Raw genomic sequence first — 14,723 nt, forward strand, 5'->3', positions numbered from 1 at the left:
TAGCTGGAGAGATCTGGAAACAGACCAAAGAGAGGTAAGGGAAATATATTTCAATATTGGTCCATCTTAAATCTGAGATTATAAATCAACAGTTGATAATAGATAGCCTGACAAATAAAATCTTTTGTTTCCTTTTGGTCCATTTGGTCCCACCTGAACCATAGGCTAATTTGTCAGTTTCCCTACTAATAGAGTATAGCTCGATTATAGCTTATATTCATGGCGTCCCGGGTTTTGTTTTAGGATTACAACGAAAAGGCAAAGATTGGTATGATAGAGCTGGAGCCCTGTGCAATATGTAGAGAACGTTATACGTCTTTGAAACGACTGACAGAACACGTCAGCTCATGTGGTGAAATATTCAAATGCGATGAATGTGGTAACAAATATATGTCAGAAAAAGCCTTGAAAGGACACAAAAACGCAAAACACATCCGCCAACACAAATGTGAACAATGTGATATGGCATTTGAAAACCCGTCTAAGCTGAAAAGACATATTTCAACACACACAAAATCAAAATCATTTCTTTGTGAAATCTGTGGCAAGCCATTCAGTCGTAAAGATAACCTAAAGCAACACAAGAAGAAGAAACACAGCAGCAATAACTAAACATTATGTATAAAAAAACATTATAAAATTTCTTTGAAGCTCATTATATTTGGAAAAAAGACTACCCATTTACTTTAAAATGGTTTTAAATGCAGTACTTCCTTAGTTGTTTCTGAAATGTGAGGCCCGCATTGTTCTTAATTTATTCCTAGTTTTGACCAAATTTCAGTTCTTATAAAAAACGTGTACTACATGAAAAGAAGCAAAATTTCCAAAATTTCCATAGTAACAGTAACAATGCTAGTACTTTTAGCATAGACACATTAAGGCTTGTCATAGTAACATGCAAAATTATTTTGGAATTTTCAAAACTATCGATGCCAAAGTTTCCATAAGTTCGATGCAAATTTTCAGAATTAATAATTCTATTAAAAAATGAACCCTGCCACCCCTATATATTGGCTTCTCCCATAATATGCCAACAAGTTGAACCATTCATTCCTTGAGGGCATTCACATCGACCTATCGACGTATCGACACAATAGACGGTATTTGAATCTCGTCTGCTAGCAACAGTAAAAAGATTTGCTGCCAATTTTTTAACATTCTCATCCACATTGTAGTCAACTAAAAGAAAAGAAACAGATATTTTATGTGTTAAACCATCCATTGGTGTCTTCAGTGCACTACACACTTTTTTATAAGAATGGTCCCTATAAGAATACCAGAGTGAAAATCGACCAAAACGAAAGAATATCTCCAGGGTGAGACTTTTAAAATTGATAAGGATAAAGGGTGGAAAAATAAAAAAGAAGCATAATTTTAACAAAAGATACGTTGGAAACTCATTCATAAATCAACGATATCCGAAAAAGAGATTACATAGATAGGGGATTTCTTTTAACATTCATTTTCGATTCAAATGATTTCCTCACCTGGTATTTGGTATTTCCCTCCTCCATATCGGCTGCTGTATGTACCATCAAAACTTCCGTCTGCCACTGACAATAATTTGATTTTGAAGTGTTGTTCAAATTCACTCATCAGCTTATCTAGTAGCATATTCACATTGAATTGTCTTTGTCTTCGCAAAATGCCATCTTTAACAACACCAAATTGCGCTTCAACATAATTGTTAGTATGTGATCCACGAGTCAAAGCATCTTTGCGATAACAAAGAGCCCAGGCCCTTTCGATTTTTGCAAGGTCTTCAAAATAACTTTTACAAGAGTGATTGTGTTCAATCATGTCCAACTCCATAAATTCTTCAAATTTTTCATCTAATCCTCTGTTGTTTGGGCGTACACAATTGATCTAAAATACTTCATTATGACCACTCGATCCTCTTTGCTAACTCGGTGTTCTTTTTCGAATAACCACCGCCAAACTTGCTGTAAAATGTGGAACGTGCAAAGATACAAGTTATCTGTCATTATCATTTGAGGTCCTTGCGATCCATAAAAGGAGTTTTCGGGTAAAAGACCCTTGAACATTGAAAAGGCTTCATCCAGTGTTTGTTCCTGCTCATCACTTGTTATCAAAATTCCTGTGTGAAGAATACAAGAATAACTATTCAAGGTTCTGCTTTTTCAATCTTACAATAAAATATCCTTAGACCCTCAAAGAAGCTCTTACTTATTTGGTTATAACAACAAATTAGACTACAAACAAACCCACAAATAAATCTGTTATATAATACCTAAAGGTAATGCTCCTGCCATTGAATGTGTACAAAGCAGAAAGAAACGTAGATTGTGCTCGTCCAAATTTGAAGTCGAGTCGATAAACATAAGCTCGACGATTGTCTGACCTGATGAGAGAGATATGTATATATCAACGTTTTAGATGGCTACAATATAATAGGTATTATACACTGTTATAAATTGCTATAATACACCCTTGCCTCAGAATTTATTATCCAATGGAGATAAAATGAAGAAGCTTAAAGTCGAAATCTTGTGCTTATAATGGGGAGATTTCAAATTCTATTGTTTTACGACTAAGAAATCCAGTGGGATGGCCAAAATTTCAGTGTAGTTTTCCGATGGTGATGAAATTTCAGGGTATTTTTCTCACCGAAAAAATTTTTTGGCTGATTTTTCCAGTGGGTCCCACCGGTTCTGTGATACAGGGTGTTATAATATAGTAAAACCCTGAAAAATGCTAAACACAACATTTGAGATTATTTCAAAATGTAAAGTGAGATTTGAGTAAGCGAGTAAGTACACTGTAATGTACAACTTTGCTTTAAAACTGCTTTGAAGGCATCATACAGATACAAGAACTAACCTTTCTGTGAACTCGGTTCATCAAAGGTGTCAAGATTGCAATGATCAAAGATGAACTTTCTTTTCTGTCATGAATTTTGTATTCGATGTGCATATCGTTGTCTTCTTCCTTGAGCAGCTGAATCTTTTCTTCTAATAATTCAAACATATCTGGACCATTCTTTCCGCCAAACTGCTCAACACAAAATTTTGCATACAGCACATTGAAGTCAAAGCGTCTTGGACAACAGCTACGGTCAGCTTTTTTATGATGAAATTCGAGGTCGGTAGCACATTTCCTACGAAATTCACCTAGAAACTCAGCATATGCTTGTGAAGGAGTCATACCAGATTCAAATAGCTTTTGATATCATTTTGCGTTTCCTCTGAAATCGATTTAAAGCTTAAAGCATGAGAGAATTCACGGGGTGATTGTGTTTATGCTCTATATCTATGGTGCATCTAATGGAGTTGGTTGTTCATTAGAATCACTTTTAAGAATCTTAACCGACATCTGAAAGGGACAAAAAGTATTCCTGAATCTTTTGGTTGGTTTCTTCTCCAATATTGACTTGACATCTCTTGTCTTTTCGTACCTTGTATCGTGGTAGCATCTATAAAACGCTCGCACCGAATAGATACTCTCCAGTGATCTTTTTTCGTGTTTAATTTTCAAGGTTTCACCCGTGTATTTTGAGTAGGTTTCAATAAAGTTTTTGAGCTCTGTGCTGGAAGATATATCACATTTTATATCAATATCACTTTCATGATTTTCATCACAAGAAAATTTAACAATTTCATACTTTGATTCGATTTCTTCAAAAATATCAGCAATCAAATCCCTCTCCATGTTTACAAGAGTACCATTATATTTTCATGTGACTTATCACGGAAAGAATTTATTTCACGAAATATTAAAAATCTATCGCTTGAACGGCAGTTTGGTGCGAAAAACTTTCATGCGGCAAAGAAAGGTATTCGTCCGCTGGCTCAGATTTAGATTCTCAAATTTCAAAGTTTTGCAGGTCTTCGGCCGTTTGTGTAGGTCTTCGGCCGCTGAAAACTGATTGCACATTAAATTTGTAGGTCTTCGGCCGTTAGCGTAGGTCTTCGGCCGCTGGAAAACCGCGCATTAAAGTTTTAAAGGTATTCGGCCGCTAGCGTAGGTCTTCGTTCGTTGACGGAAAAAAAATCCGCGGCGGCGACCTTAAGAAATCGAGTGACAGAATACAAGATTTATTTAAAAGGGATAATCGGAAGAGTTGATATATCATCTTTTGAATTCCTTTCAAGGTAACACTTCCAAATCTGTTGGTCCAATTGCTTTCCATCCAAAGTTGAGATATGACAAATTGAAAATATCTAAAAATGGGTTTTTAAGAATATCTTAATTTTTTTTCTTCTGGGCCAGATTATTCTCAAAAAAAAGTAAAGACGAAAAACAAAATTTTGTTCATCCTTGACGTTTCGATACTTCTTATATCATGATCACAAGCAAATGTTAGCTTACAAGCAAAAACGTGTTAATAAATCAAAATTTCAAAATCACATCTAGCAATTATAGGTCATAAAATTTACATGATTGAAAGCATTCAATTATAAACTATCTTCCGAAATTGCTAAGATTCTTTCACCATATGCTACGAATTAATACACAATACGAAATACGTTCGCTTTTGTCAGCCCCTTCCTTGATACAAAGATCGTCAAAGAAGATGGTAAATTCTTAACAAGTACCTACTACAAACCTACTCATACCGGAGTGTATACAAATTGGTATAGTTTTACTCCAAGGAAATACAAAATCAATTTAATCAAGAATTTGCTAAGTAGGGCATGGAAGATTTGTTCCAACGAACGTCTATTTCTCAGTGACTGGGAAGTTATCAAACGATCATTGGTTAAAAATAAGTATCCTGAAAAACTACTGATAGCAATGTGTAAGAATTTTGTACAAAAAATGAAGTCTAGTGATGAAAATGAAAGTGTCGCTACTGTTGCAAAGAAAGAAGTGAAACTGTATTTACCTTTTCATGGTAAATTATCTGACGTTCTTCATAAGCAGCTAATTTCGTTATTAGCTGAGACCTACCCACAAGTTGACCTAAAGATCGTTTTCCGCACTACGTTTCGACTCTCAAATCTGTTTACTTTCAAAGATAAAATACCTCTAAGGTTACGTTCATTTGTTGTGTACGGAGTGCACTGTACAGATTGCGAGTCTTACTATATTGGGAAAACAAAACGACATATTGTGACACGGTACAAGGAGCATCGAAATATTGAAAGACCAACTGCTGTAACGAGACATCTTTTTAGAACTGGGCTCGACGTGTCCCTAGAGAACATGAAGGTTTATGAAAAAGGAAAAACTGATGAAGAGCTTTATATAAAAGAATCTTTAATCATTAGGGATTTGAAACCTGATTTAAATAAAACGGTATCTTCTTATCCTCTAGAGCTTTTTGGAATAAGTATATGTATGCGTTCAATTATGTAAATTTTATGACCTATAATTGCTAGAAAATTTTGTTTTTCATCTTGACTTTAGAACTTTACGCAAAAAGGTTTCTTTTAACCATGAAGAAATAAACAGTCTGAGGATCTCAAACCATCTGATTATCCATTAAAGGTCGAAACGATATTTCAAGACTTATTGTCCAGACACAAAAGAAAGTACAAACTAATTCCTAGAACGGCCCGAGGAAAAATAAAAGGTAAACTAAAATTGCTAAAAACCTCGCCCACGTAGAATACAGAAATGATCGGAGCAACCCTATCATTCGTCAGCCTAACAAAAAGTAAAATAAATGCCAGTTATATGAATCTTGAAAAATTAAAAATATCAGTTCTTAAATTTTTTAGAAATTATAATGTGCAAGGGAGTACAGCCTGTATGGAGAAGGGACTTGGCTTTGTTGATAAAGATAACCTGGTTGGTGAAATCAGAAATGTTTCGTCTGCTGTGCAAGAGCACAGGAAAATCAATGTTAATATAATTTCATTGGCAGAAACTTTCGGTGAACAGCGGTTAAACATTACTCCATTACAGCTTAGCACTTCTCGTGCTATACTTGTAACCATGGGTTGTCACTTTCTTGTAACCGCAGGTTGTTACTTCTTTCTGACCAACATTCGCGTATATTTGAAGCGTTGAGTGTGAACTGAAGAAGTTGGGTTAGTGAGAAAGTCCCAACCTATGGCTTTGGTGTCAGATTCTCCATACACACCGTTCAGACTGACCCTCCAGCAGCCTATGAACCACCAACCACTTTTTCTGGTCGCAGCACAGTTCTGGTCAGCCTTGGTATCATGATCTCTATCCTTTGTGCTGAATTCCATTCCATTGTGATAGTCCAATAAATCAGCCATTGATGACGTAAAAGAATCTCCTGTCATTTCTTTATTGACGTAACCACCGACGGTCAATTTATATCTTTCATTTTCTCCATCCACTTTGAAGTTGTCATAGGCAGGATAAAATTTCGAATCATCTAGAGTGGTCAAGTCAAAAAGCAATTCGTTCTGAATGGTTGATGTCGTTAAGTTGTGAATGCGATCGTTTCCAAGCCAGAAGTTTCCATTGAAAGTACCGAAGCCATGTTTGTAGGCCACCCATTCTCGATCAAAACTTACTGAACCATCGACACGTTGTTGAAGAACTGTCCACCCACCTCCTGTAAATAGAATAAAATAAAAAATCGATACTGTAAATAGAAGAAACATGTTATTAAGCAATTTCAAGTCAGTTCGTGTGAGTACAGAGGGTTATGAATTTCGACCAACTGGGTTTTTCTAATTCACGTTACTGTTCTATTTGACATGGGAAAGTTCATTGAAAATGAAAATAGCAAGTCGATCATATATTACCTAATTGAATTATTTCCCCTGATTGTATATCTGCTAAAATTAGAAGTATTCCCCATCATGCAAAGAACTCCTGTGTTAAATAATCCAATGGACTGAGAATTTTGAAACGGATGGAATTATTAGAGACTCTGGATAAACATCGAATGAAATGGTGGAGAGCGAAGTATTGTCTATTCATTGTTTTAAAATGCAACTGTCACGGCGGTTCGGAGGACTTTGATTATGAAAAATTATTAAAACTCTCTTTTAATAAAGGTATCTTACCAGCAAGCTCCATTTCACACAAAAGTGAATGATATTGATTTACAGTTGACGAACCAACAACATAAACTCCACTTTTCTTGTACCCTTTGTCGTAAACATCTTTACAATCAAATGCATTTCGAACCAACGTTCTATACACCCTTTCAAAAGGAACGGTACGTTTGCCATAGAATACAAAGTTGTTATCTTTCAGCGTGATTTCAGCGTTTGGAGAAAGTCGGTTGACATCCTTCAAATTGCAAACGCCTGCATCTGCATCATAAACAGCTGACTTGCATTCCGCATTCAAATGACATTGATTTGGACACTTTTGCAGATTCGAAGTTGTGAAAGACTTATTCCAGCCCGATAAACCTTCTCTTAGATTCACGTCTATTCCATACCCCAGTGCTGGCTTCAAAAATATCGAGTCACCCAAATTGACTTGAGCAAAATCCAACGACATAGCAAAGTTTAATTCAACAAAGTAAAGTATTATACAAAACATTTTTTCACTTTGAGAAAAAATATTCAGCCATTTCATTAATTTTCATTGCTTCCCTTCTAACGTTTACTTTCCTAATTTGAAATCAGTTAAATTATTCAAAGGAGAAATAATTTCACAATTCTAACGCTCGTTGTCATGGCATTGACAGATGCAATGAATGTATGACTATGAATAAAAATTAGCTGGTCATGGCTTCATGAATAAAAAAATCCACTATCTACAGTATAGGGGAAGGCCATTCTTGATGACTTAACAATCTTTTACAAATGTCAATAAGTGTCTAAAATAAGAGCTAGCATACTGGGGTAGTGACTTAAATTCAACTTTTCTCTCTTTTCTAACCTGTCCAAGAATTTTACCCGACTTTTAATTTCCAAATATTAGCAGTGAAGTTTCAATAATAAGATAATCGAAGAAATCTGTAATTTGAGATAAGTCTTCGAAAAGATGCACAGAATACAGACATAAGGAGGACTTCGTGAATAAATTGCACTTTTACTTCTCAAACTATCCATCGAAGTCCTTCTACATGGTGAAGCCCCATCTAAAATTTGCAAATGTACAATCTCTCCAAAAAGTGCAAGATTTTCTCTGCTTTTTTAATCATTAAATCATGGTAGTCACTAAAAATTTGTATAGGAACGTCTCGTAGTTCAAAACGTTTCAATTGAGCTAATTGCTAACAAAAATAAAAAGGATTGTCCGTGAGAAACTTCCCTTCTGAGACTTAAAAAGGAACAATCAGAAACGTTCCAAAAATATTCTAGGAGCATAATATTTGATGTTCCATTTCATTTATATTGAAAATCGCTAGTTTTGATATTCACTTTGAGTTCTCTCAAGAAGGGGGAAAACACTAATGTAAAGGACATATATAACATTACAATTGATACAGAATAGTCGAGGGAGTTTCCAAGTACTTTAAAATCATATTTTGTTGCACATTCCGAAATAATTGATTCTGAACTTCCCTCCTCCTATTATTAATACACATGAATAATTGAAAATAAACTCACTGTTTGTGCATCCAATTGAATCTTTGTGAACCTTTCATGTTGCCAATGGAAATAAGAACATTGTTTACGATCACGACAAGCTGAGCATGCGTAGAACTTCTTTGATTCTCCTTCACCGTAAAATCTTTCAAATAGTAGTGTCGGTCCTTAAAACAAAACAGTAAAATTACCGATCATTTTACCATAGTATGAACTGTTGAAAAAATGTTAGTGTCCAGAAGGTGTCCAATTGAGATAGAAAAGTGAATGCTTATCGAACCTATCCGACGAGGACTGCGGAAGAAGAATAGAGAAAAAGAAGAAAGAAAAACGCCCCAATAAGTTGCTGAAAAAAACTAATCCAGGGTTTTTGTAAATCTAGATTGAGTTAAGCGAAGCTGTGTATCCATGAAGATGGGGGCTCCCAATGGGTCCAGGGTAAAGTCCTGGTAGGAATTCAGAGGGAAAAGCTTCCAAAAATATTGGTTATGGATATAAATTAGTTATGTCGCTTGTAAACATAAAAAAAAATACATTTTGCTAGAAAATATTTGGATTGAATTTCTAAATCTCAATCTTAGATTACGTATACAGACATAAAAAAGTGCTTAGAAAAATCCCTGGTTCAACGATTTTTAAAAGAATAATTTTAAGAAACAAATAAAAACTATCGCAAGAAATGCTCATTTTCTCTAAAAATGACAAAAGGGAACTTCTCCAAATAAGAAAATCTGATTTTTACGGCCAAAAAAACTTTCGCAAAAGAATTTCATGAAGGGATGTTGAGAACAAGTTAATAAACTAAAAGTAACAGATTTACTGGCAATAATAAGTAATGGCAAATATCCCTAACAGCCTAAGCCAATATTTTTTGGCGCAGCATACCATCGTTTAGAAATCAATATATAAAAACACCGCAAATTAAACTGAAAATCCTAAAAATAACAAGAGAGTTTGATTTTTTACTGATAAACCATAGTATTTTGAACAGAACAAATTAAAATAAATGTCTGAAATAGAAATGATTCAAATAACTGGAAACTTAAGTTGCAGTTTCTTTAAAAAACCATTGAACACAAACAGTCGAGTTTGATTTCATGTCTTATTTTACCACCCCGAATTAAGCTTGAGACGTCGATACAATGTGCAAAATAAATCAAAAATGTGAAATGAGTGCGAATCAAAACTATAACAAGACGACTTAAAGTCGAAAATTTCGCATAATAATTGAACATCAACAACGAAGACGCGTGAAACGTGACGTGACTCCGGCAGCATTATGGATTTTGATAGTCTGATTCGCAGACCTATACTTCCTATAGGAAGTCTTCTATAAGAAACTTTTTTCGCTAGAGGATGAGCAGAAGCCTAGGATTTTGAGTGAAGCGTTACACAAAATATACACATTGTATTGTACACACAGGTCGTAGATACCCTGTTTTCTTCTGCAAAATCTCAATCCATTAAAAACAAAAAGTTTCCTAAAAAAATGTTTCAGAATAAAATCAGAGAACTGCAACATACTTGGGAAAAATAATCTTAAATTTTTTGAAAATGAAGAAGAAAAAATGAACTTTTCATTCTTTGAAAAAACTTCATTTTGTGCTTTGATAACAAGTCACTTGTAATAAGACTTCTTTCACTTGCCCAAAGTTTATATCAACTTCTTTCTATAAACAGTAGAATTTTTCTAAAATTGAGAAAATAGCTACAGTAGTCAAAAAAATCTGTTGTATACTTTCTTTCTGATATGAATGATGGCGCTTCACCATCAAAATCATTGGGCTTTCCAGAAAAAAATTTAATATTGCAGAATATTGTAAGGGGGGGTTGGGGGATACCTTAAGGGAATAAATTAATGCAAGAATAAATTAATGCGGAATGAATTAATGCGAATGACACCTAAACTTTATTCATGATAAAATCACAGCAAAATTATTAAAAATGCAGAATTTATTAATGCGAATTGACCAATGTTAGGAATTGCGGAATTAAATAATGCGAATTAGGGCCAAATTTGCATTAATTTATTCCGCATTAATTTATTCTCGCATTAATTTATCCCCTTAAGGTATTCTTTGCAACGGAAAGTCATGTGATATACTTTTCAACCAATAAGATTTAATTATTGCGAGGGGAAAACAAACACTATGGTTAAACTAACTAAAAGATTTTGTTTAATGATTACACATATTTATCTTTAGTCAGTGTTCTGTTTTCCCCAATTGTGACGTCATGCCGTGGCAAAGAATAACATTTCTTGGAAATTTACCCTGTGACTTTTGACCCACAGAAAGCAGGTCTAATCCCCTGGACAGCAGGTCTACCCCTCAGACAAGCATCAGTTGACCCCATACCATTAAAGGCAAAAAGCAATTGAGTAGTTGAGCTCCAGCTTCTGAACTAGAAATAATGGCAGGGTAAAAACTAGCCGCCTTTAAGCTTTAAAGAAATAATACTCCTTGAGATTAAAATTTTTCAAAATCTCAACACAATAATCCATATAAAATATATTAAGAAAAGCTTGTAACTACAGACTTCGGTCAAGATAGAATATGGGGATTTATTAACCACCTGTCACTCAAATTTTCCCACCAGATACAAATTGACTAAACCTCACTAAAAGTGATGCAATTGTTTTCAATTTTCAATTATTTTCTGATGCTATAATAGAGACCTTTAAAATTAATTATTTCTAGGCTGCCCGTAAATCTTTCAAAATCATAAAATAAATTTTTACACACCAGTAAAAGTAGTAAGTGCTAAAAACAGTAAAAGAATCAATATTATTCGTAATCGATTAATGACCCTTCTAGCAAATCACAACAATGACTCCTTATAACTGCTCTAACTACATCCCATTAAAACAAACCCTCCCCAATCTCTTGCTGGTTATCCCGTAAATATATATAGGGGAAACATTCCAGAGAATCTTAGTGCGGAAATGGGAATCTCATACAAAACAACGGTACTTTAACTTTAATCAAACATCAAACTGAAGATTTTCCGGTAAAGTTTGATTACTGTTCGATTAGGTTCGATAATCAAACACCTATAGTTCGATTGCGTTCAATGAAATTTGATGGTTCGATTACCATAATCGGTTTGATAGGGTTTGGTTGACATCATTGCCTGACATCGGGGAGGAAAAGCTGGAACTTTTTCTTAATCCAAACTCATGGAACGCCAATCAAACTTCATCAGATAAAAAAAGTGTCATCAAACTTATATAAGCAAACTAATCAAAAAATTGTCTTACCAAATTAGGCTCGGTAATCGAACAGCTATCGTTTGATTTGTTGGATAGCTCGACAGTGAGTTCGATTACGAAAATAATTGCTGAATTTCAATTGACATGATTTCTAGGCTGCTAGGAAATACCTGGAAATACTTGCTAAAGCAGACTGTTTGTCACAAATGGTTAACATTTGACACATAACTATCTGGTGAAAAAAGGAAACAAAGATCATACCTGTGTTGTTTGTAGTTTTAGTGAAGTAGAGGGTTATGTGTTGTTGTTGTGTAAAATTAACAGATTAACTCTTTTTGTACTACTTACGGAGCATTATCAATTTATTGGTGCATTCACTAACTACACAAACATAAAATACTTAGTAGTAAACGAATAATAAACCTCTTTAAATACTCTACAAAAGACCAGAAAATATGATAAAAACTTATAAAGTAGCAGCAAGTTTTAAAAGCATGTGCAATCAAGCAGCCATAAAAAATAAGTTCTCATGATGAAGATGAATGTTTACAAAGGCTTGGTTACACTTCTTACGCTATCGTATTTTGATTATTAAGAAAAGCGCTGTTTTTTATCTTTGTGAGAGAGTCCACCTTTATGATATTGGCCGTAGTACACCCGAATAAAACGCCCATACACCATTATTTCGCCCCAAAAAATATCTCGCCACATACATACATACACGGACGACTAAAGTAATAGTTTCGCTAGGCGAAATTAAAAATACATTTTTAGTGTCAGACTTGTTATCCAGCAAGACATTATTATCATTCAATATTAAGCAGATACTCAATGGGTAAAAGTTGGTTATTGAGATTTATTAACCAGAAGTGATGTAACAGGTATTCAACGAGGCGCAGCCGAGTTGAATATACATCACCAAGGGTTAATAAATCAAATAACCAACGAAAACCTATTGAATAAATGTTTTATTATATACCTAGAGGCAAAAACAAAACATTAATTATGCCAATAGTCAAACGTTTTTCACTTAAAACACTCCCATAATCGAACGTTCAAATGTTTTTCTTTTTAAATGATTTTTTTAATTACTTTGAGTCATAAAATTTGTTCATGAAATTGGCAGTAGATTTATTTTAATGAATTTCTTTGATAACAACAAGAGCGACGAAAAAAACTCAAACTTTGAAATTTTTCAAAAAATGGACTTAATTCTGTCTTGAATTGACACGGCGTTATGGTCAAACTATAAGATCTGCTTTGGTTGGGCGAAAATAAAAAATGTAGTGTTTCCGGCCGGGTGAAAAATGCTTACTTCATACTGTTTGTACATAAAAGTTATCTTTAAAGTTCTATTTCAATGATCTTGTGATCAAAAATAGCAAAAAAAGATTTTTTCCAGCCGGCTACATTGGAGCTTTTTTCCTCCACCCGCATTCCGGAAAAACTTACATGTTTTTTTTTTCGCCTTGCCATTTTGTTTTCAAAAATTTTCAAATGTTTAAAAAAGCGAAAATTTGGAAAAATAAAAGGTTTTTCATTAAATTTCTTAGAAGTTATAATTGCATCCCAATTTGCATCCCAAAAAACGCATTAGAGTGATGGAGACAGTCTGATACAGATTGATTTATACAGGTTGAAAGCATGAAAGTAGGTGTGGACTCAAAATATCAAAAGCGCATGAAGTAACTAAGACGAGACAATGCCTACCTTAAGTAGAGATTTGTATAATGTTTTGTGTTGATTTAATTCAATGATTTGTATAAGGCTGAGAATAATAAAAGACTTTCGTTAAACTTGGTTTGGTATTTATTTTGGGCCATTCTGGATGATGCTCCTTTTTGTAATTTTTCCGAAAAATTTTTTTTCCAGTGAAGGTCGGAAAATTCTGATGAAATCCATGTAGCGTCAACTGCTTTAACTTAGAACTGTTGGTCGAAACATGGGATTGTTTATCAAGTTTATCAACCACACTTCTTCTGTCATTCATATATCACAAAAATAGATACGTCTAGAAAAGCTGCATCTGACAAAAGTAATTAACCATTCACATCATCTTTTAATGTCTTGCTCTCCCAAGGGACTTCTATCTAACAGCCCGTGCAATGAGATGAATATATGTCAGCAAGAGCCTGGTTTCTATGATTTAGTTGATGCAAGTGGAGAAAAGAGCTATGAGCACATACGCACGCATAGAAACCACCCCCGCGTAAAGATAACAGATCTGACAGTCTATATATGCTTAAACTCCTATAGGAGTTATTATAAGTTATATAATAGTCAGGCTTATTTTACTTTCATTTTCAGTGGTTTCATATTCGATTTCGAGTCAGCATCTTAGCAACGGGGTGCTTGCCCATAGTTACAGGGGTTTGTGCAAGAAACAAAACATAGAGAGTTTTCCAAATCCCCTATTTTGATTCAACCAATAAAAAACGAAATTTTTTTCATGTTTCACTGCACCAGTTCTTCAAAATGAAAATATTTAAGATTTAGATTTATTCCATGACTTTTTATGGCACTTTGCTGACAATCTAACTCTCGATCAAATTCCCGCTTTCTTCAGTAAATTGAAGATGAAAAAAAACTTAAGCCTTAGGATAGGATCACGGATTGAAACAGACATATGGAGGGTGGAATTCTACAGCTACCCGTCGTGCAAGGCAATGAAAGGCCACAGGTGCCAAAAAGAAGGGTCGTTTGAAAAGCGGAAATCTCATTGGTGGAAATTTGATAAACAGCTGCAAAGGAGCACCGGGAAGCAATCAGTAGAAGAGACCACTTTTGTTTTTGTTGCAGATTTTGATATAAACTTGTCTCACACAGGGATTACTTGTCAATGTGTTTTGTCAACTTGTCAGCATTGTATTGTTGTAAAGGGAAAGATAAAACAGGTAAGACTAGCCTAGTTTCTAAACCTTATATAGGAGTTTAAGCTTTAAGCAGCTTTAAGGTATGATATTGCTGAGAAATTTCATTCCCACACGGTCAGAAGTTGTCCCAACAGGGGGGGGTCATGCAGTTACTCCATGACACTATGATGAGTAACTGCCATTTTGGAAAATACTTGTCACACC

At 34.4% G+C, this 14,723-nt stretch overlaps 1 protein-coding gene across 3 annotated transcripts in view; it reads right to left on the bottom strand.

Moving 5' to 3' along the window:
• The window catches only part of LOC136805405 (rRNA N6-adenosine-methyltransferase ZCCHC4-like), a 55,541-nt gene that overhangs the window by 39,380 nt on the left and 1,438 nt on the right, over positions 1-14,723 (bottom strand). For all 3 annotated transcript variants that reach the window (XR_010846395.1, XR_010846394.1, XM_067061984.1), the window contains exon 2: positions 8,457-8,602. Coding sequence is in view for 1 of the 3 variants with exons in the window: in XM_067061984.1 (XP_066918085.1) it covers positions 8,457-8,602 (146 nt within the window). In the remaining 2 variants the exon portion in view is untranslated. The remainder of the gene's footprint in view (positions 1-8,456; positions 8,603-14,723) is intronic.

This window comes from Clytia hemisphaerica, unplaced genomic scaffold (genome assembly GCF_902728285.1).
Source record: "Clytia hemisphaerica strain Z4C2 unplaced genomic scaffold, Clytia hemisphaerica genome assembly, whole genome shotgun sequence".
Lineage (NCBI taxonomy): Eukaryota > Metazoa > Cnidaria > Hydrozoa > Leptothecata > Clytiidae > Clytia > Clytia hemisphaerica.